Source organism: Grammomys surdaster, unplaced genomic scaffold (assembly GCF_004785775.1).
Source record: "Grammomys surdaster isolate TR1022 unplaced genomic scaffold, NIH_TR_1.0 126059, whole genome shotgun sequence".
NCBI classification, from domain to species: domain Eukaryota; kingdom Metazoa; phylum Chordata; class Mammalia; order Rodentia; family Muridae; genus Grammomys; species Grammomys surdaster.
Window position 1 is genome coordinate 1,832,381 of NW_021620869.1, and position 20,273 is coordinate 1,852,653.

The 20,273-nt window shown below is 42.8% G+C and overlaps 1 protein-coding gene across 1 annotated transcript in view; it reads right to left on the minus strand.

Moving 5' to 3' along the window:
* The window catches only part of Farp2 (FERM, ARH/RhoGEF and pleckstrin domain protein 2), a 102,703-nt gene that overhangs the window by 77,276 nt on the left and 5,154 nt on the right, over positions 1-20,273 (minus strand). The window contains exon 2 of the mRNA XM_028755323.1: positions 11,119-11,329. Coding sequence (XP_028611156.1) covers positions 11,119-11,301 — 183 coding nt within the window. The 5' untranslated portion in view covers positions 11,302-11,329. The remainder of the gene's footprint in view (positions 1-11,118; positions 11,330-20,273) is intronic.

Consider the following 20,273-nt stretch of genomic DNA (forward strand, 5'->3'; position numbering starts at 1 on the left):
TTCTGTAAGGTAGAGAAGAAGGGCTCTGTCTCTGGAAAATCAGAGATGACTGTATTTGTACCCTCTGCTATTTGGGAAAATCTTGGTTACTTTCTAGACCTAAAAGTGAAGGAGAAGAGAATAAAGCAGTTTTATTAAAGACAAACTCTCACTGTGTAGCTCAGGTTAGTCTCAAGCTCTCAATCTCCTTGCCTTAGTATCCTAAGTGCTAGAACTGCAGGTGTCTACCCTCATGCCTAGCCAGGACTTACTTACTAAGTGCTAGGACTGCAGGTGTCTGTCTACCCCCATGCCTAACCAGGACTTACTTACTAAGTGCTAGAACTGCAGGTGTCTGTCTACCCCCATGCCTAGCCAGGACTTACTTACTAAGTGCTAGGACTGCAGGTGTCTACCACCATGCCTAGCCAGGACTTACTAAGTGCTAGGACTGAGGGTGTCTACCACCATGCCTAGCCAGGACTTACTTACTAAGTGCTAGGACTGCAGGTGTCTACCACCATGCCTAGCCAGGACTTACTAAGTGCTAGGACTGCAGGTGTCTACCACCATGCCTAGCCAGGACTTACTTACTAAATGGTAAAAGGAACTAAATATAAGCAGGGCCAATGAGACCTGTAAAGGCTCCACGGCTGAGGTGAAGGCTGAAATGGAAAAACATACATGGAAAAATGAGAGGCTTTCTGCCCACCAGTGAATGCGGGAAATGAGTGTGGCTCAGAAGAGAATGGCATCAGCAGAATGGACCTGACAGACTGTGACGGTCCGACTCGCAAGCTCATCAACTCTTCTCACAGCCACAGTCTACTGTCCAGTCTACAGTACTCAAGGAGCGCCCAAGAACACAACGCCCGCCTGCTTACTACTGGTCTTTAAAGGCCACTGAGGTGGAACACTTGAGCGGGACATACCTGAGGACCACATGGCTGAGGCAGTGACCAGGGTAGGCCTCAAGTAACTAACTTGCCACCAAGTCACTGGATACCCTGGGGAATGATGCCATACTGGGACTCAGTGTTGGTCTCTGTCCTTGGCAGATCTGGCACTCAGCAGCATCTGTAGCCAGGCCAGCCTTGGTGAGTGGAAGCTGACACTACTGAGCCCATGCATAACCACCATCTCTGCCACCATGTTCACTCTGCTCATGGGCTCACTGCTCAATGCTCCAAAGTCCCCCCCGCCCCAAAAGAACACGGACAGTTCTGTTACAATAGTATCCCACTCCTGGTGCCAATCCTGCCTAGCTTGGTTTACTACTGGCATGAGGAAACACCATAACCAAAAGCAGCTTGAGGAAGAAAAGGTTTATTTGACTCACATAGCCTAAATTACAGTTCAGTGAGGGACACCAAGGCAGAAACCATGGAGGCAAGAGCCATAGAGGAATGCTGCTTACTGGCTTGCTCCTCTGCTTTCTTTATCAATAGGACACCCCCAGATCCCTGGCAGCCCATTAATCTCTGAAAGAAAATGTCTGACAGGCTTGCCTGCCTAAGAAGGCCAGACTGTATAGAGGCATTTTCATTTTCAACCAAAGCTCCTTCCTCTCAGATGACTTTAGCTTGGGTCAAGTTGGCATAATGCTAGCCAAGACAATCAGTCTGTGAGGACTTGGACCAAGAATCTAGGTGGTTGTGCCGGGCGGTGGTGGCGCACGCCTTTAATCCCAGCACTTGGGAGGCAGAGGGAGGCGGATTTCTGAGTTTGAGGCCAGCCTGGTCTACAGAGTGAGTTCCAGGACAGCCAGGGCTACACAGAGAAACCCTGTCTTGAAAAACCAAAAAAAAAAAAAAAAAAAAAAAAAAAAGAATCTAGGTGGTTGAATATCAAAAGAAGACACAAAACAGAAAGGATAGTAAGAATTCAAAAATAAAAATATAGATAAAATAAGTACAAGTCTTTCATGGTTTACTTCTTTCTTGATCACACAAGTAAAAAGAAAGCAACGAGATCTGACTAGGGATTGTAGCTCAGCTAGACAGCTGCCTCTTATGACACCTGGAGAGCTCCTGTCCCCTACTGGGGTTTCTGTTGGCAAGATAAATCACAGCAAATGCTAGAATACCCTAGTGCCCAAGGAACCGTACTACAGGACAAGATAACCTAACCCAGGGCTACCTTTTCCCGTTTCACCTAATAGTTTTCATGATCCCAGTCATACAGGCACATGGAGTAGGTATTTACCAATAAGTCATAAAGAAATTTCTATTAAAAGTAACTCTTTGGCTGGGTGGTGGTGGTGTATACCTTTGATCTCAGAACTTGGAGGCAGAAGCAGGCAGATCTCTGAGATAAAGCCAAACCTGGTCTACAGATCTTCTAGGGAAGTCAAGGCTATACAGAGAAATCCTGTTTTGGAAAAAAAATTTTTTAGGTACACAAAAAGTTCAGCATTTATTAAGAACAAAAGCAAATCTGAATACAAAGATACACATGTGCATATATTCATGCATGTAGGTAGGTGTGTTGGTATGGTGTTTCCAGACAGGGTTTCTCTGCATAGCCCTGGCTGTCCTGAATCTCACACTGCAGATCAGGCTGACCTTAAGCTCACAGATATCTGCCTGCCTCTGCCTCTTGAATGCTGGGATTAAAGGTGTGTGCCACAGCCTGGCATATTTATTTTTTACATAAGGAATTAAATCTTGATTGAAAATTTGATACTGCAGAACACAGCGTCTTCAATGCTTTTCAGGATTGAATAATATTTGAATTTTATAGTCATAGATACCATGAGAATGATAATTTGCATCAATATACAGCATAAAATGGAAGTATATTTACAGCCATTTCAGAAACTGTTAGAAATTCTACAAAGTTCATTTAATATTTTTAAATGAAACTCAAGTCATCAACACAAACATTATAACATGATGTAATTCAAAGACATACTAATTTTATAACCACTGAAAACGTTGATAGGAAAGTATTAAAATCATTGTTTTCTATAATTAAGCCATCTTATTTCTATAGACACAGAAAACTTTACATGTATAGTAAAAGCACTGCAATGTATACCATACAATGGCCTTGAGTTTGAGTTGAGGCTTTTCAGGCAGGGTTCACTGGCCTTGCATGGTGTGAGGTATATGCCTATGAAGTACACATGTTGTATTCAGAACTAAGGCAGCAAGGACGTTCTGCAGGACACCATGGGTAAGTACTGCATTCATTGTAAGAAATCTTTAACTGTTGCCAAATCATTCACAATCTGCACATTCAGTTACATGGCCCCCTCATGGGGTTGTGACACATAGCTAAAGATGCTCAGATCTATCCAACAAATTTCACTTCTATACCCTCTGCCAAGATCAGTATAGCATTCTCCTTTATTAAACTGTGTTTAAAGGATCTTCATGGGTACCAGGATAAGCAAGGAAACACTTCCCCATTTTCTAACCTAACTTCTTCATCAGGCATCATTACTTTCTAACCCAGCACAGACTGACCCTGGGCGTCTGCTGGTGTTAGGCAGGAAAGCTGGGGAAGGGAGGGTTCCAATACCACAATCTGAATAGCTAAGAATAAGAATGTCAGTGCCTCCGGCACGCACCACCCAGCCACATTCCTAGCATTAGAATTTAAAAAAGAATCAATTTTCCATGACAAAATCATAGGTTTCAAGATCTAGGGCAGAGTCATGTAACAGCAATGTATCCTAGAATCTTCTAAGAGCTTTTGCAAAACACCAACATTATCTCCAAACTTCAGATGCTAAATTACTAGCTTTTCCTTCTGAGGTCAGACCAAGATGAATGCTAAGGCTGTTGATTTGCCATATTTAGGATGCTCATGTGGGAGAGATGGCAAACATCTGTCTACAATACTTTCTGGAATTCTGACTATTTTTTCCTGGTCAGAATGAAAGCATTAATTTTTTTTTTTTTTACTGGAACACAAAATTTGTATTCTAGCACGGAACTTTGTGACTGAGAATTTATCTTTGTCACATAGTTAAACTAATCCTTATGCAATTGATTTTCTGTTTGTTTTGATAGGGGTCTCATTGTACATGCTGGCCTTGAACTCGCTGTGCAGCTGAAGATGGCCCTGAACCTCTGGTCATCTAGAATGCTCGGATGGTGGGTAGTGATTACATGTTTGCTACCACTTTTTTCTTATGCAGTGCCAGAGGTCAAACCCACGGCCCTGGGCATAACAGACAAGCATGTTAGCAACGCAGCTACATCCTCAGTCCGAGTCTATACTTCTTCTTCTCCTCCTCCTTTTGTAACAACAGAGCCTCACTACGAAGCCTTGGCTAGACTGCCTCTGCCTGAGTGATGAGATTCACACCTGGCAACTTTTATTTCCCAATCAGAGAAAATGAAAGCCTGTCCTCAAGTTTCTGTATACTAAAGTATTCTGAAATATGAAAAATGGAGTTGTAGTAACAAAAAATACCTGAATCCTCTTTAGAGCCTGGCCTCCATTTCTCAGTGAAAGTAGAGGACATCCGCTCGCTCCATCTACACCCCAGACCTACACCCCAGACCTATACCCCAGACCTACACCCCAGACCTACACCCCAGATCTACTACACCCCAGACCTTTCTCTTGAGATAGTCTTTCTTTTTTAGATATTTCATTACTTTACTATATTCTGCGAATGAGTGTTTGTGTACCACATTAGTGCTTGATGCATGTAAAGGCCAAAGAACAGGTCCAATCCTCTGGAACTGGAGTTACAGATGGTTGCGAGCCACCATGTAGGTGGAAATTAAACCTTGGTTCTCTGGAATAGCAGTCAGTGAGTGCTCTTTACCACCGAGCCATTTTACGGGGACTTTCCAGGGTCTTTTTATGTTCCCCTGGTTTGTCTGGAGCTCAGATTTGCCTGCCTCTGCCTTCCCAGCTGGGACTAAAGGCTTTTGCCACCAAACCTGCTAGGACCTTTTTTTATTTTGTTGCTGTTTTTTGTTTGGCTGGTTTTGGTTTTTTGAGACAGAGTTTCTCTATGTAGCTCTGGCTGTCCTGGAACTTGCTTTGTAGACCAAGCTGGCCTCAAACACGGAGATCCACCTGCCTCTGCCTTTTGAGTGTGAAATTCTGCTACTCATCTTTGCTTTTGTTTTTTGAGACAGAATCTCACTCCTTGGATTCACGCCTTGGACTCCTGGTACTAACATCAAATTTATGGAAAACCCCCTGCCTCAGCCCCTAAAGTACTGAGATTATATCACTATATTTGTTTGCTTGTCTGCAAGGTTTCTAACACGGTGCTGAATCAAACTTAGGGCAATGTATAGGTAGGCAGCAAATGCTCTACCACTGAACCATATCCTCAGCCCCAGTGGTTCTTATAATCACTAAAGGCCACTTTTGCTGCGATACTAACTTTCAGGTAATAGAAAAGTTATCCTCTGATATTAACTCCTGAGTTTTAAAATAGCAAGTTATACACCAATGAAAACATACCTGCCCTAGACATCCTGCCCTCTGTAATTTGGAAAGCACCTTACTAGGTGAGGTCTTAGGGACCCACTGAACCTCTCCCTTTACTGCGTGACAGAGATGGACACTGTCCACCTGTCAGCGCTAGAGCTGAAAGGATGTCTTCTCCACAGCTTAGCATTGTGAGACACAGCAAGTTGATACATAACTTCTTCTATGAGGTTCTAAAATAAAGTCATGGCTCTAAATTAAGATTCTCTAGAGTTGAAGCCAGATTTCAAAGTTGATAATGAACCGTACAACTCATTTGATGAACCAAAACAAACCAAGACTTTCCTAGATCAGAAAACCAACTGAAATGGAAACTTCTAGTTGTTTAGAAAGTCAGTGATGTCAAATGATATTTTGCTAGGGCACATAGGCGAAAGAATGCCTTGCTAAAGAAGACCAGTAAAAGACTGTTTTCCTGAAGTGGACAGAGGTGAAAGGATGCTTTGATATAGCAGACACATGAAAGGATGCGTGATGAAGAAGTATAACTATGACCCACAGACAGTGGGAGATGAGCGTTGGGTTGGTTGGCCCCGCCTCCCTATTCTTTGCTAACAACATGCATGTACAGGTTCACCTTACAGTGCATTGTTGAGTCCCACTTGTGATAACCCTGCCATTGAGATAAATTTGCCAAAAAACTGCTTGCAAGGTTCCTGTGACAGCTTGCCCCTTTCACAGCCTCAGGCTGGTTGGTGAGCCTTGTGGTTTCTTCAAGATTGAACTACAGTTGCTGGTTTATGCCTGGGGTCTGCCTGATGAGAGGACTGGACTATAGCTGCTGATTCACATTTGGTGTTTGATACGAGACTGAACAGCTGGCAAAGAAGATTGAGCTCAAAGAACTACTGCTAAACAGGTCCACTTCCCTCATATCCTAATAACTTTCTCTTCCACTACCTCTGGTGGGTGGTGGGCAAGAGGAGAGCTTGAATGTACATTAAAGTAGATGGCAAAAAATGTATGCCTACAACCAGCTACTGACTAGTCTTTGGATAACAGAATATCACATCTTTAAGAGCCAAAAGTCCATTAAAATAAGGATAATAACTGAAGCCTACATCCATACACAGGGCACCCCACTCTGATTCTGCCGCAAAGATTCCCCCCTTTTTTCCTGCACTACTACAGTAAGTGTCTTCTTCAAACAGAAGCCTTTTAACGGAGTCACAGTCTCTGTGAGGAGCCATGAGGTGTATCTTAAGTCACTTACAGTCTTATAAAATCCTGGTAACTAAGTTTATTTCTGCAAATGATGTCTATGGATTGGAGGATCAGAAAACTGACTCTACTGAACTGCACTGCTGGGGTAACCATAAAATGTTTGCAAGTGGATCGAGCTGCTGCTGCTGCTGCTGACCTATGAACTGAACTGCTGATTTCCTGACAACACAGATGGGAGTTGCTCCAAGCAACCTTTCTAAACAGGTCCACTTCTTCCGAATCCTTTCTTTCCCACTACCTCTTGTGGGTGGTGGGCTACAAGGGAGGTTAAAGCATTTAAGAACCATCATTAAAAATAGGTTTAAAAAATTTAAGTTGCTGCCTAGTTTTAAAGTAAACTTAAGGCTGGACGTGGTGGCACACACCTTTAATCCTAGCACTCAGAGGCAGAGGCATGGAGATCTCTGAGTTTGTGGCCAGTCTGTTTTACAGAGCTACCTACTACAGGACAGCCAGGGCTACACAGAGAAACCCTGTCTCAAATCAAAATAAAATTTAAAAATTTAAAATAAATAAAAAAATAAAGTTAAGGCTCAAAACTAAGACTCTTTAAAGCAGAGGTTGACTTCAGTGTTTACAACTATATATCTCATTCAATTAACTGAGACAAATGAGAGTCTTCCATATCAGAAAAGCAGCCACTGAATGACCTTGGTCAAGCAAATACCACAGACACACATGCCAAGAATGTATAGCCACCAAAGACAGTGACATTTTAGGAGAGTCCTGAAGGGTAAATAACATTTAGCTACAGAATGAGTGTTGGATGAAACAGGGATGTGTGAACTTACTAGCTTACTGCTGTGACAAAACATGACCAAAAGCAACTTGGGGAGGAAAGGGTCTATTTCACCTTACAGCTTATACTCAGTCCATCACTCAGAAGCCAGGGCAAGAACTCAAGGCAGAAATTGAAGCAAAGGCAATGGAGGAACACTACACTACTTAGTAGCTTGCTCAGCCTATATGAACAACTCAGGACCTTCTACTCAGGGGTAGCACTATCCACAATGGCATGGGTCCACCCACATCAATCATTAATCAAGAAAATGTATCACAGGCTTGCTCACAGACCAACCTTGTGGTGCCATTCTCTCAACTGAGATTCCCTCTTCTCAGATGACTCTAGCTTGTGTCAAGTTGATAAAAACTAGCCAGTGCAGTGAAGTATGAAAGGCTGGGGGTTCCAGGATGCTAGTGCAAGTGAGAAGTTACAATGTTTCCCAAGAGGAGCTGGGCGGTGGAGGCGCATGCCTTTCATCCCAGCACTCAGGAGGCAGAAGCAGGCAGATCTCTGTGAGTTCCAGGTCACAGTTACACCCTCTAGCTCTTCGAGATAGATTGGTTATAAGGGCAATGATGAAGGGTCATCACAGGGAAACTAGCATGGGTCCTCCTGATATGTAACTGGTATGCAGAAACTCTGACCAGTAAAGCATGGCTGGATTCTAAGCAACTGTGCATGAGGGGGAATAAGAAAACTAAATCTGTTACCCCAGCCTAGTATTAGCCAAATACCAAAAGTAGGCCAAGGCATTATAAGAAAGGTACAGAGCAAGTATTCCCTCATGAGCTTTAGTGGCAAAACTCCTCCAGAAGAGTGATATAATAGATCCAGCCATACAGGTAAAATATAAAAACTGATTTAATATTAAAAAACTATGAAATATAATTCATAATGTCAACAGAATAAAAGAAAAGCAAATCACCAGATTGCAGGGATGCATGACTTTTGTCCCAGCACTCAGGAGGCAGGCAGGCCCCTAAGTTCAAGGTCAACCTGGTCTATACAGTGAGCTCTAGGCCAGCCAAAGTTATATAGTGAGACACTGTCTTAAAACAGAAGGTAATAAAGAAAAACAAGTGATCAGTTCAATTAATGCAAAAATTTGGCAAGCTTAACATGGTTTTAAAGAGGACAGAACTCTCATTTAACTAGGAAGGATGGCGACTTCTTATCATGTTAGAGGAATCTACAAAAATCAACAGCAAACAATATACTTAAGGACGAAACTGTAAGTGTTTTGCCTTAAGACTAAAAACAAGACAACAGTATCGTCTCTTAACATGTGTGTTTAGCACAGCATTGGAATATTGTACGCAATATTACAATAACAGGCACAGTGATTAAAAAAGAAGAAAAAATGCCTTTTACACAGCTAATCTGATCATGATTGTTGAAATATTAAGAACACAAAAAGCCAAAAAGAGTTAGAAAGTGTTTTTGAGGAGTTGTGTTGATTCATAGACCCTGTCATAGAAGATTCACTCAATGTTCTACCTGAGGGGCAGAAACCACATTATGAGTCTTCTAAGACATTGCCTCTTGGAGGCACTTTGTAAACTTTGCTGTGACATCTTTTTCAGTGTTTTGATATTCTTAGATCCCACTGGATTCTCAGAATATTTAAGTGTAGGTGTTGTAGGTCCCCACAGACACCTTGGCTGTATTTAATCTGGGGGACTTCCAAATGGGATGGGTGCTTTGCACATGATGGAGCTCACCATGGCTCCTGCTGAGCTGCACTCAGGGTTCTGGGGTTGTAAATAATCAACAGCACCAGAGGCTTCTGAGTTCACTGTCTCAAGCCCAAGATGTGTATGGAAATTTGGACAAGAACACAAAACGTCCATTTATTAAGAAAAAGTAAGAAAGAACTCTGAAGAGTGGGAGAGGCTACAATGGAGGATGACAATTTCTTTTTAAGTCTCACACTGTAGCTCAGGCTAGTCTCCAACTTGTGGCACTTCTCCTACTTCAGCCTCCTGAGTGCGGGCACAGGTGCACACTACTGTGTCCACTGTTGTATTAAATAATTACTTGATATTAATTATACTTGAGTTTGAGGTCAACCTGGATTATATATACATGCAGTGAGTTCTATGCCAATCTACAGAATAAAACTGCGACTCAAAACCAAATCAAAACCAGACAGACAGGATCACAGGCGTCAGTATAGTTCTTTCTTCTACAAACTTCCATAATATTTCTAGATGAAACTAGGATGGTTTAAAATCATACAAATAAGCTTTTGTCCTTGTCCAGCCACTTCTTCAGGGATCTTACAGCTAGAGCAGCACACTGGCTTTTGTTTTTGCTGTTGTCCTAGCTCCTTGCGCTCTTGCCCTGTGGAGGCCCTTTCTGCTAGTGCTGACTCAGGGCTCATCCTCACTGACTCACTCTGCCTCAGGAGTAATTTCCTAAATGCCACACCCACTAGGATAGCTGGAAAGGTAAGTTCAAAGAAGAATGTGGAGAAATCAGAACCTTTAACACTGCTGATGGCAACAAAAAGTAGTACCAGGGCTTCTGAAAGCAAATTGGTGAGTCCTCCAATGACTAAACCTTGGGGAGTTCCAGATGATGTTGTAATTTGGCTTCCTTGTCTGCTGCCAAAGAACTTAAAACACATGCTCATGCAAAATCTTTTACATGAATATTCATAAGCAACATTATTTAGAGCCAAATCATAGTATATACTGAAAAGTAGAATATTTTTAGTTACAAATCATTCTTAGCTATATAGAGTTCAAGGCCAGTCTGGGTAACAACATCCTGCTTCTAAACAAAAACATTACTGTTAACTTGAACAAGTTCTGCACTAACAATGTAAACTCTCTCCCAATGTTAGCACTCACTGTGCACCTCCTCACAATACCAGGGCTCACTAGACACCTCTTTGACATTACACTCTCCACTGCACACTGCCTCAGGATGTCAGGCCCACTCTACCTATCCATCTAAGATCTTTGCTATACACTAATTCCCAAGCAAGGCTTTACTGTACACTACCTTTCAGAGTGAGGCCCTCGCATACTGTCACCTCTCACCGTGTAATGCCATCCACACGCTTTCTTCCTAGTGCTTATTCAGTACTTGTACCAGCATCCTGAGCAGAAGGTCTGATTCTCTGCTCAGACTGATTCTCTGCTGACACACCTTGAGGCCACCTGGCATCTTTTAAAGAGACACCAGAGGTCCAGACACCTAGGTGGTAGAATGTAGAAGGTGTGAGTTAAAACAGTTTGGCCACAGTTTGTCTCTTTCAGCCATCCTCTTAAAACAAAAGAATGGAGCCAAGTGGCTGCTCCATGACTTTTCATCCTGGCACTTGGAGGCAGAGGCAGGTGGACCTCTCTGAGTCTGAGACCAGCTGGATCTACAGAGCTAGTTCCAGGACCAGGGTTTCCTCAGACAGAGAAACCTGTCTTGAAAATCCAAAAGACCAAAACATAAACAAATGAACAGAATAGAAACAGTGGATTCTATCAGAATTTAAGCTGAAAGTTAACTTTGATTTACTATTTCCGAAGACTCTGATGGATAGTCATCATCAAAGCAACTTTTAGCTACTTGAATAAATACACAACACAACCTCTTACAGGAATCTGGTACAGAATTATTTTACTTTAGAAGAAAATATACCTTAAAAAAGCCACGCTTCTTACCTCAATGTCAAACAATTCTACAGTACTGTCCAGCAGCCTCACTCTGATGTGCTCGTGCTTCTCCTGCATCCTGGGTGAGAGGGTCTGCTCGGGCTCCAGGGTACTCACTCCAATGGAGGTCTGGCCACCCAAGCGTGTCCCTGAAGTTGGTAAAGCTCTGTATGTTCCTTCTATCTCTCCCATTCTTCATTAGTTCAAAGTGAAGGAAACACTAAAACAAAAACACACTAAATAACTATATTATTTAGATATTAAAACAATTTTTAGATGGCTAAATAAGCATTGGGTTCATAGGAACCCATAATATCATATATTTAATTAACTTCTGTGAGTCTTAATTGCAATAAAATATGGAACATAAAAAAAGTTTTTTCTCCGCACGCCTTTAATCCTAGCACTTGGGAGGCAGAGGCAGGCGGATTTCTGAGTTCGAGGCCAGCCTGGTCTACAGAGTGAGTTCCAGGACAGCCAGGGCTACACAAAGAGATCCTGTCTCGAAAAAAAAAAAAAAACAACCAACCAAACAAACAAACAAAAAAACCAAACAAACAAAAAAGTTTTTTCTCCTATACATACAGTTGTAGACAAAATGAATAACCCTCCCCTGCCATGATATTTCCAAGGTGCTCTGAGCTGGGCACAGAGAAAAACAGAGTGACATCATTACCACTCACCTGGGAGAAGGAGAAAACCTGTGGTTATCTCTTGTCCTAGCACTGCTCAATACCTAGCATGTCTCCCTCCTTCAGCCCAGTCATGTGTGCTACCACTTGGTCCAAGTGCTAGACAGTATCCCTTGTAGTAAAGGTAATAGGATAGCATCAATATGTGTCTGGCATCTTCACAGTAATCCGAAGAGTCCATGGACCCATCTTTTACACTGGCTTAGTGTGTGAAGAGTGCTACTAGGGATGAAGCTAAAGTACATGAAAACAGCCAGACCTGTCTTTGCCAGCTTTGTGCTTCTTGAATTTTCTAGGGTAGGTCAGTCTCCACAGATCATTCTGGAGGGAATCTGTATATGGCACCAGAGGACAGCCCAGAGGAGGAGCTGGTAAATGCAGACCCTGCCGCAGACTGTTCTCAAACCGTGCTCCACCTCGATCGCACTATGGCCTCTATGTGGACCACTTAACAGATGGCTCAAAGGTCAGAGGGTCAGGGTCACCTTCGTCCTCCTTACTGCACTAAAGGAAAAGCCTGGCTTAAAGCTGTTAACTCTAATAGGTAATTTCCTCACTGTTTTTTAACAAAGACCAAGCTAAGTATCAACTGGAATCTCATAAGACTGTTTTCCCTGTACTAAGGGACTTACTACTCATGGAAATTTGCCTTCTTAACATTATTTATGTTCAAAAATCAAATTAAAGAAAATTAAAGGGTAGGGATGTGACTCAATGACTCCAGTGCATGCTGAGCATGAACAAACCCTGAGCTCAATCCCCAGCGTCACATAAACCAGGTGGTAGCACATACCACCCAAGTGTTGGGCAATGGGAACATGACACTGGGTTCAGTTTAGAGGGAAAATTCTTCAAGTTTTCTATTGTATTTTTTAATAAAATAGCTGCATCTAACCATGTAGTTCTAAGAAAGTGGACAAGGACAACCACAGGGCCTAGAAGTATACACTAAGATAGGAAAATGATAAGGAAGTTACTACTAGCTCACTCAGATGAGGGACCCTCTCACTTAAACAGAGCACAGAGCAAGTACTCCTAGGGCAGACACTACTCACTTTATACAACATTAAGCCACACAGTGTGGTGGTGCACACCTGTGATACACAGCATCTAGGAGGCTGAGGCGGGTGATCACAAGGCTAGCCAAGGCTACATAGTGAGACTCTGCTTCTTAACAAGTGCTCTTAACCAGCCTGGGCTACATAAGTGAGACTCTCTCTTAACAAGTATTCTCAATCACTAAGCCATCTCTCTGGCCCAGTCCCTACCTCATATTTCTTTATGTGTATAAGTGTTTTGCCTGCATGTAAATCTGAGCACCATGTGCATGCAGTACCTGAGGAGGTCATAAAGGGGCATCAGATCTCCTGAAAGTTGAATGATGGAAAATTGTGAGCCACCATATGGGTATTGAAAACTGAATAGGGGCCTTTTCAAAAAAAATGTATGTATGTATGTATGTGTGTGTATGTATGTATATATGAGTATATGTGTGTGTGTATACGTGCTCACGGGCACATGTGCCACATATCTATAGGAGTCTGGAGGTCAAAAGAAAGCACTGTATCCTGTGGTACTGAAGTTACAGATAGTTGTAAACCACCATGGGGGTGCTGGGAACCAAACCTGGGTCCTCTCACAAGAGCACCAAGAGAGGGAGTTTGCCTTCCTCCCTCTGTTCCTTTCTTTTTAAATATATATTTTGTATATGAGTGTTTTTCTTGCATGTATAACTGTGTACCACATGCATGCTTGGTTCCTGAGGAGGTCAGAGGATGGCACTGTGTTATGGACAGTTGTGAGTTGCCATATAGGTTCTAGCAATCAAACCCAGGTCCTCTGCAAATAGAAATGCTCTTAAACCACTCTGTCTCAAAAACAAAACGAATGGAGCTGGAGAGATGGCTCAGTGGTTAACAGTATTTGCTGTTCTTGCAGAGAACCTGGGCTCAGTTCCTAGCACTCACATCAGAAAGCTTACAACCACCTGTAATTTAGTGTCAGGGAATCAAACACCCTCTTTTGCCCTCCAAAGGCACCTGCGTGAGCATGTGACACACATATAAAACAAATCTTTAGAAAACCCTACAAAATTGAGCCATAAGTTCATGTTATATATGTATATTTACTTAACAAAAATATATTAAAAATAGCTTAGCTCTATCCCAGCTGTAACTTTTCATTTAGCATTAAAGAGTTCATCACCATAAGAACAAGACACTGAAGACCTTGAGGGCTCTCTAAGCTCTCCTGAACTGTGTCCCCTAGGGACAGCTCTCCAAGCTCACACACCTCTAAGCACTGACCTTTGTCTGTCTTGTCATTTGGCTCAAAATAAGCCAATCGCAGCTGAGGTCAAAGTCCTAAGACACTCTTATTCATACTGGTTTGGATAAGAAATGACCTAGAGGCACCCTGCTGCAATTTCAAAGACTAATCTGTTTGCTGCTCAGTAACAGTAATGCAGCATGAACTACTCACCTAACAAGTGCTCAGCCTCAAGATGAGACAGAGACATAAGGTTAAGACTTTATGGCTCAGTATAATACTAAATTTAGGAGAGCCGGCCAGTGGTGGCGCACGCCTTTAATCCCAGCACTTGGGAGGCAGAGGCAGGTGGATTTCTGAGTTCGAGGCCAGCCTGGTCTACAGAGTGAGTTCCAGGACAGCCAGGGCTATACAGAGAAACCTTGTCTGGAAAAACAAACCAAACCAAACAAACAAAAAGTTTAGGAGAGATTAAAAGTAAGAACTTAGAAAGCTGACAGACAATCCCAGTGTTGTGAACATTGGTTAGCCTTCATCTCTAATCTCTAAACTGCTTCAGAAGCAGCAAACAGCTGGGCTCTTGCTGCAGAAACACAGGCTACTTCAATCAGAGGCTGCATCATTTGCTCTTATCTGACATGAGCAACAATGGGGGAGGGGGTGCTCTGAATCTGCCTTATGTAAGATATGACCTAACAGGAATAAACTTTATTTTGCTTTGTGTGCTTATAAATAAATATTAAGGCTAGGCAGAAACACAGCAAGACCACAGCAGTTCTGGGAGCCTATTGTCAGCTTCTGCTCTGTCTGGGTATCTGCTGGAGCACCAACCCAGAAAGTTCACAGAAAGTGGACAGAAAGTCCACAGAAAGTCAGTGCAGAGACCAGCAATCTATAGGGAACTCAAGCAATTTTCTTGTCTTTTTTTTCTATGTGAATGGAATGCTTTGGAGTCTACACTCCTAAAAATACTTCTGGTAGCTGGAAACAATTTCCACCATTTTGTACCATTCACTACAAGATTGGCTGCTTTGGTTATGTTCCCATTTTAAAATAATAATTTAAAAAACCCTATGACATGTCCTTTCCTACAGCTGGAAAATTCAGCTTAAAAGTTGGCAGAGGCTTTGGGGTTGGTGGTGACATAACAGATGTGTACTCTGGTAAGGCTGCTGACAGTGGGGGATGTATAGAATGGAATGTGTATGGGACAGCTCTGCACCGAAGCTGCTCTAAGACAGTAAGTAAACGAAAAGGGCTGCCAAGGAGCACTTAACTCAGAAGAGGCAGAGTCAGCTTCAAGCCTCGATCTGATTGTCAAAATCTATGTTATGAACTTAAAAAAAAATTATGTTTGTGTGTGAGTACATGTGTGAACATATCTGTGACACAGCATGTGTGTGGAGGTCATAGGACAACTTGTGAGAGTAGGTTCTCTCGTTTTTCCATGTGGGTCCCAAGGATGGAACTCAAGTCGACAAGTGCCTTTATGCGCTGAGCCGTCTCACTGGAATTAATCTTCATAACTGATGATAACGAACTTCTACCCAGTCCCTCAACCTTGGGCTATACTACTGCAATGTTACAAGAGATAGTCTCTCATTCTATAAGTACAACTAGTTAAAAAGAAAAGTAACTAAGCAAGTTAATCAATGTGTGGAAGCTGAAAAACAATGTCAGTCAGGTTTTATATTACAGGACAAGGTTCAAAGAACTTACGAGAAACAGCTAGCTAGGCAGCTGGGCAGGAGTGAACATCCACACCCTTCCTATACACTTCCTCTCTAGCCACAGTTGCACTGCCAGAGGGAAGCTGACATAGTCTCAGCATTACAGGAACCACAGCTGGAGTCATCCCCGACCTGGAGTCATCCCCTGAACAAATTCAGACAAGTGAATCTACTAGCAAACACTGGCACTTCAAACCTCAGAGATATTTGTGATCAACTTCTCATGCTGGTAGATTATTAGGACTTTAAGAGGCCACAGAAGAGCTGGGGAAACGGCCCAGTGGGAAAGGTGCTTGCTGTACAAGTATAAGGCCCTGAGCTTGGATCACCAGAACCCACACACAGCAGGTGTGCCTGTGCTGTCAGCACCAGGCCGGCTGAGGTGGGCAGATCCTGGAGTTTGCTGGCTTTACCAGTCTTGCTTAATTTATGAGCTCTACGTTTAGTTTCTTAGTCCTTTTTCTCCTCCTGTGATTAAAAAACCAAACCAAACCAAACCAAACCAAACCAAACCAAACCAAACCAAACCAAACCAAACCCCATGCCCAAGGCAACTTATAAAAGAATTTGGGGCTTAGAGTTTCAGAGAGAGTCCATAATGGCAGAACAAAGGCATTGATTAGGACGGGGAAAGCTGAGAGCTTATATCTTGACCTGGATGCAGAAAGACCAAGAAACACTGGGAATAGCAAGAGTCGTTTGAAACCTCAAGCCCACCCTAAGTGACACACCTCCTAATCCTTTCCAAAGAATCCGCTAACCAGGGACTAAGTATCCAAATACATGAGCTTTGGGACCGTTCTCATCCAAACCATCACATTTAGTAAGAGACACTGTTTCAAAAAATAAAGTGGAAAGTGATGAAGACACCTGAAGTCAACATATATCCACACATATGTGTATGTGTGCCCATGGTATGCATGCACACCATACCAACAAAATCCAGAGTGAGGCAGACATCTGTTGGAATGAGGACAGCAGGTGCCTGGAGGAAAATGTTAGAAGCATCACAGCACAGGATCTAGTTCCAACTCTGCCACTGACCCAAAACTGCTGTTAAAAAATAAACTGAAAGTTGATGTGCTTTTGAAGCCAACTAATTTACAGTACTTATCAGTCCAAAATAAAATATGCCTCCTAAAGCTCTGTGGACACAGGCCTCCTACCTGGGCACGTCCAGCAGTAGCTACAGAAAGGAAGACTACCTTCAGACACACCACAGAAAACACAAGACACTTCCTTAGACATGACAGTATTTATCAACCTCACAACTTTACCTTCACTCCTTGTTTAAGAATCTGACATCAAATAGGATTTATCATTTCCTTCACTTGGTGCTTTAGACATCTGCTAGATGTTCTAATTTTATGTAAAACAAAATTCTATAAACAAAAACAAAAAAAACAAAGCAAAAACCCTCTTTTTGTGGTGGGTCTCATAAACGCTAGGCAAGTACTGTCTGTAGGTTCAGGTTTGATCCTCAGGTATACCAACAAGCCACCTGCATTCTTGGCACCTTGTCCCTTCTAAGGGAGGAAGAACACACTGAAGACACATGTTTCTAACCCTCTCTTCTGGTATCATCTGGAGAAAGATCCCTGCAGAATTCTAATCCCATGGGTGGGTGACCTGAATAATCCCAGCAAGCCTCACTATGTCAGTGTTAGCTGATCAGTTATGCTCTTAATTACATCTGCAATGTGGCTTCACCATATAACACATTTCCAGGATGAATGCTAAGAATTAATGGCCACCGAGGCTTTAATATTGATTTGGGCTTTCTATTGCTGTGGTAAAACACCATAACCAAAAAGCAAGTTGGGAGAAGAGTTTACTTTGCTTACATTTCCATATTGCTGTTCATCATTGAAGGAAGTCAGGACAGGAACTCAAAACAGGGCAGTATCCTGGATGCAGATGCTGATGCAGAGGCCATGGAGGGGTGCTGCTTACTGGCTTGCTTACATGGCTTGCTCAGCTTGTTTTTGTATAAAGCCCAGGACCACTATCCCAGGGACAGCACCATCCACAATGGCCTGGGCGCTCCCTCATCAATCACTAACTAAGAAAATGCCTTACAGCCAGATCTTATGGAGGCATTTTCTCAACTGAGATCCCCTCCTTTCAAATAAATGCAGTTTGCATGACTAAGTTGACATAAGACTAGCCAGTACACTGACATTCACAAAATCCTCAGAACAGTTCAATACTTACATCACTTCAGTTTTAGTCTGTCTTCTGCATGTGAGCATTTCCCTGGGTTTCAGATCTGAGTGTCTTTGGAGTATATCCTAGACGTTTAAAACACTGTGCTGTTGGAGTGTGGTCTTATTTAAGTCCTGTGAAGCATATTGGTATTTCTGATGAGCAGACGTTGGCCTGGCTGGATTCAGGATGCCAGTCCCATTCAGTTTTCTGTAGAATACCGTGTCAGTACAAACTCCATTTCAGAGCCCCTGATATTCCTCAGTAAAACCCTATGTGTGTTTGACCTAGCTGCCGAGGCCAGAAGCAAGCACTGGATCTCTAGGAACTGGAGCTGTGGATGGTTGTGAGCTGCTATGTGGGGTTCGGGAATTGAACCCAGGTCCTCCGGAAGAGCAGACAGTGCTCTCTCATCTGCTGAACCACCTTCCCAGCTCCTGGGTTCTCAGTTTTTGACCCACATATGCTCAGTGTTGAGCCTCTAACTCCATAAACTTTACTGGGTAACTCCCCCCAGCTTCCTATGCTCTCCATGCTAGCCTTCCCTGTTCAGAAGGATCCCTTTTCAGTCCTTTAGCCAGAAATTTGGGATTTTAGCAGCTTTGCTTGCCCATGGATTTCTTACCTTGTATTTTGCCTGGAAGAAAGCTCGGGGTGGGTGGGTGGGGAGAGCAACTGTTACAGGACTGACTGAAAGGCAAAGAGGAAAAATGATGGATTTTTTTCCTCTCTTCTCTAGATACCAAACTAGAAAGCTTCTCTGAGTTCTCCTTATCCCCACGGAGCCCACCTCCAGGTTCTGAACAGGCCAGGGCACAGTGGAGGAAAACCAGGAAGTTCCCTGTTGATACAGTGGCTCTTCAGATTCTGGCCTTCATCTCCACTGCCCATGCTTACCTTTTGCTTTCAGAGTCCTCCACAGCTGCATCATGCACACATCCAGATGTTACACTCAGTGAGTAGGAAGGTGAGCATAAAGTATGCATCCTCAAATTCCCAGAAACTAAGCTCCACCATCACACATTTTAAACCATGAACCAAAATGAACCCAGTCTCCCTTAAAAACCCCACTTTTATAGTGGTTCTTACTGGGAGAGGGTAAAGCACTAATTTCTTTTTTTCCTTTATTTATTTATTTATTTATTTATTCACTTTACATCCCAATATCCACCCCCTCCTCCCAATACCTCCTCACACAGATCCTTCCCCACCCCACACCCCCCTTCCCTTCTCCTCTTTTCTTTCCCAGCTGTTTACATTGACATTGTATGCTACCTTTGAAATCCTTCCTGAAAACATTTGTAATGGCCCTTGTCAAGGTTCTACTGATCGCTGCCAACCTTCCAGAAAAAGAATAACTGTTGTCTCTTGTCTAAGAGTTATTGTTATTCTTGTTTTGTTTTTCTAAAATAGTTCAGTTAATAAATACTTTTAGTTGAGTGTGGTGGCACACGCCTTTAGTCCCAGCACTTGGGAGGCAGAGGCAGGCGGATTTCTGAGTTTGAGGCCAGCCTGGTCTACAGAGTGAGTTCCAGGGCAGCCAGGGCTACACAGAGAAACCCTGTCTCAAAAAACTAAAATAAATAAATAAATAAGTAAATACCTTTAACACTGAGATGGATTTATTATACAGATACTGAGGTCTGCTCTCCACTGCTCTCCATAATAACAACTACAGAAGAAATTGCAACTTTTATAGAGATAGACAAAATATTCAGTAAAACCTTGTAAACTCATTTCCAACATTACTTCCTCCTTCCCCACTTCCCACTGGCCAACGAAAATGCATTTAGGACCTTCACTCCAAACTCTTCTGGTTTATTTGGTGCCAAGCATGGGGTGGAAAAATGTCCAATAAAAATAATTTGATGATAAAAAAGAAAGCTAGTCTGGCTCAGGTTTCTAGGTTTCTCACAGGGGCCTGGTACTGGTAAGACCCCAAGCAAAGTGTTCCTATGGTCATATGTTTCTGTAAAATTTACCAAAAAGCTATTCTGATTGTAATCACTTATGATTGCTGGATCTTTCAAATGTAACTCTGCCTGTGCCATTCTCTGAGAAGGGAACTTGGAGGAGCAGTTGGCATTTCTCGGAGCTATGAGTGTGGACATATATTTCAGTTTCCTGTAATTAGTTTCATAAACATTGAAATGTGCTCCTAGAATGCTGTTCAAACCCTGTGTTGCCATAGTGCTATGTGACAAAGTCCTAAGGCAGCCCAAGAGGGCCCACTGGTATCTGAGGGAGGGCCCACTGGTATCTGAGGGAG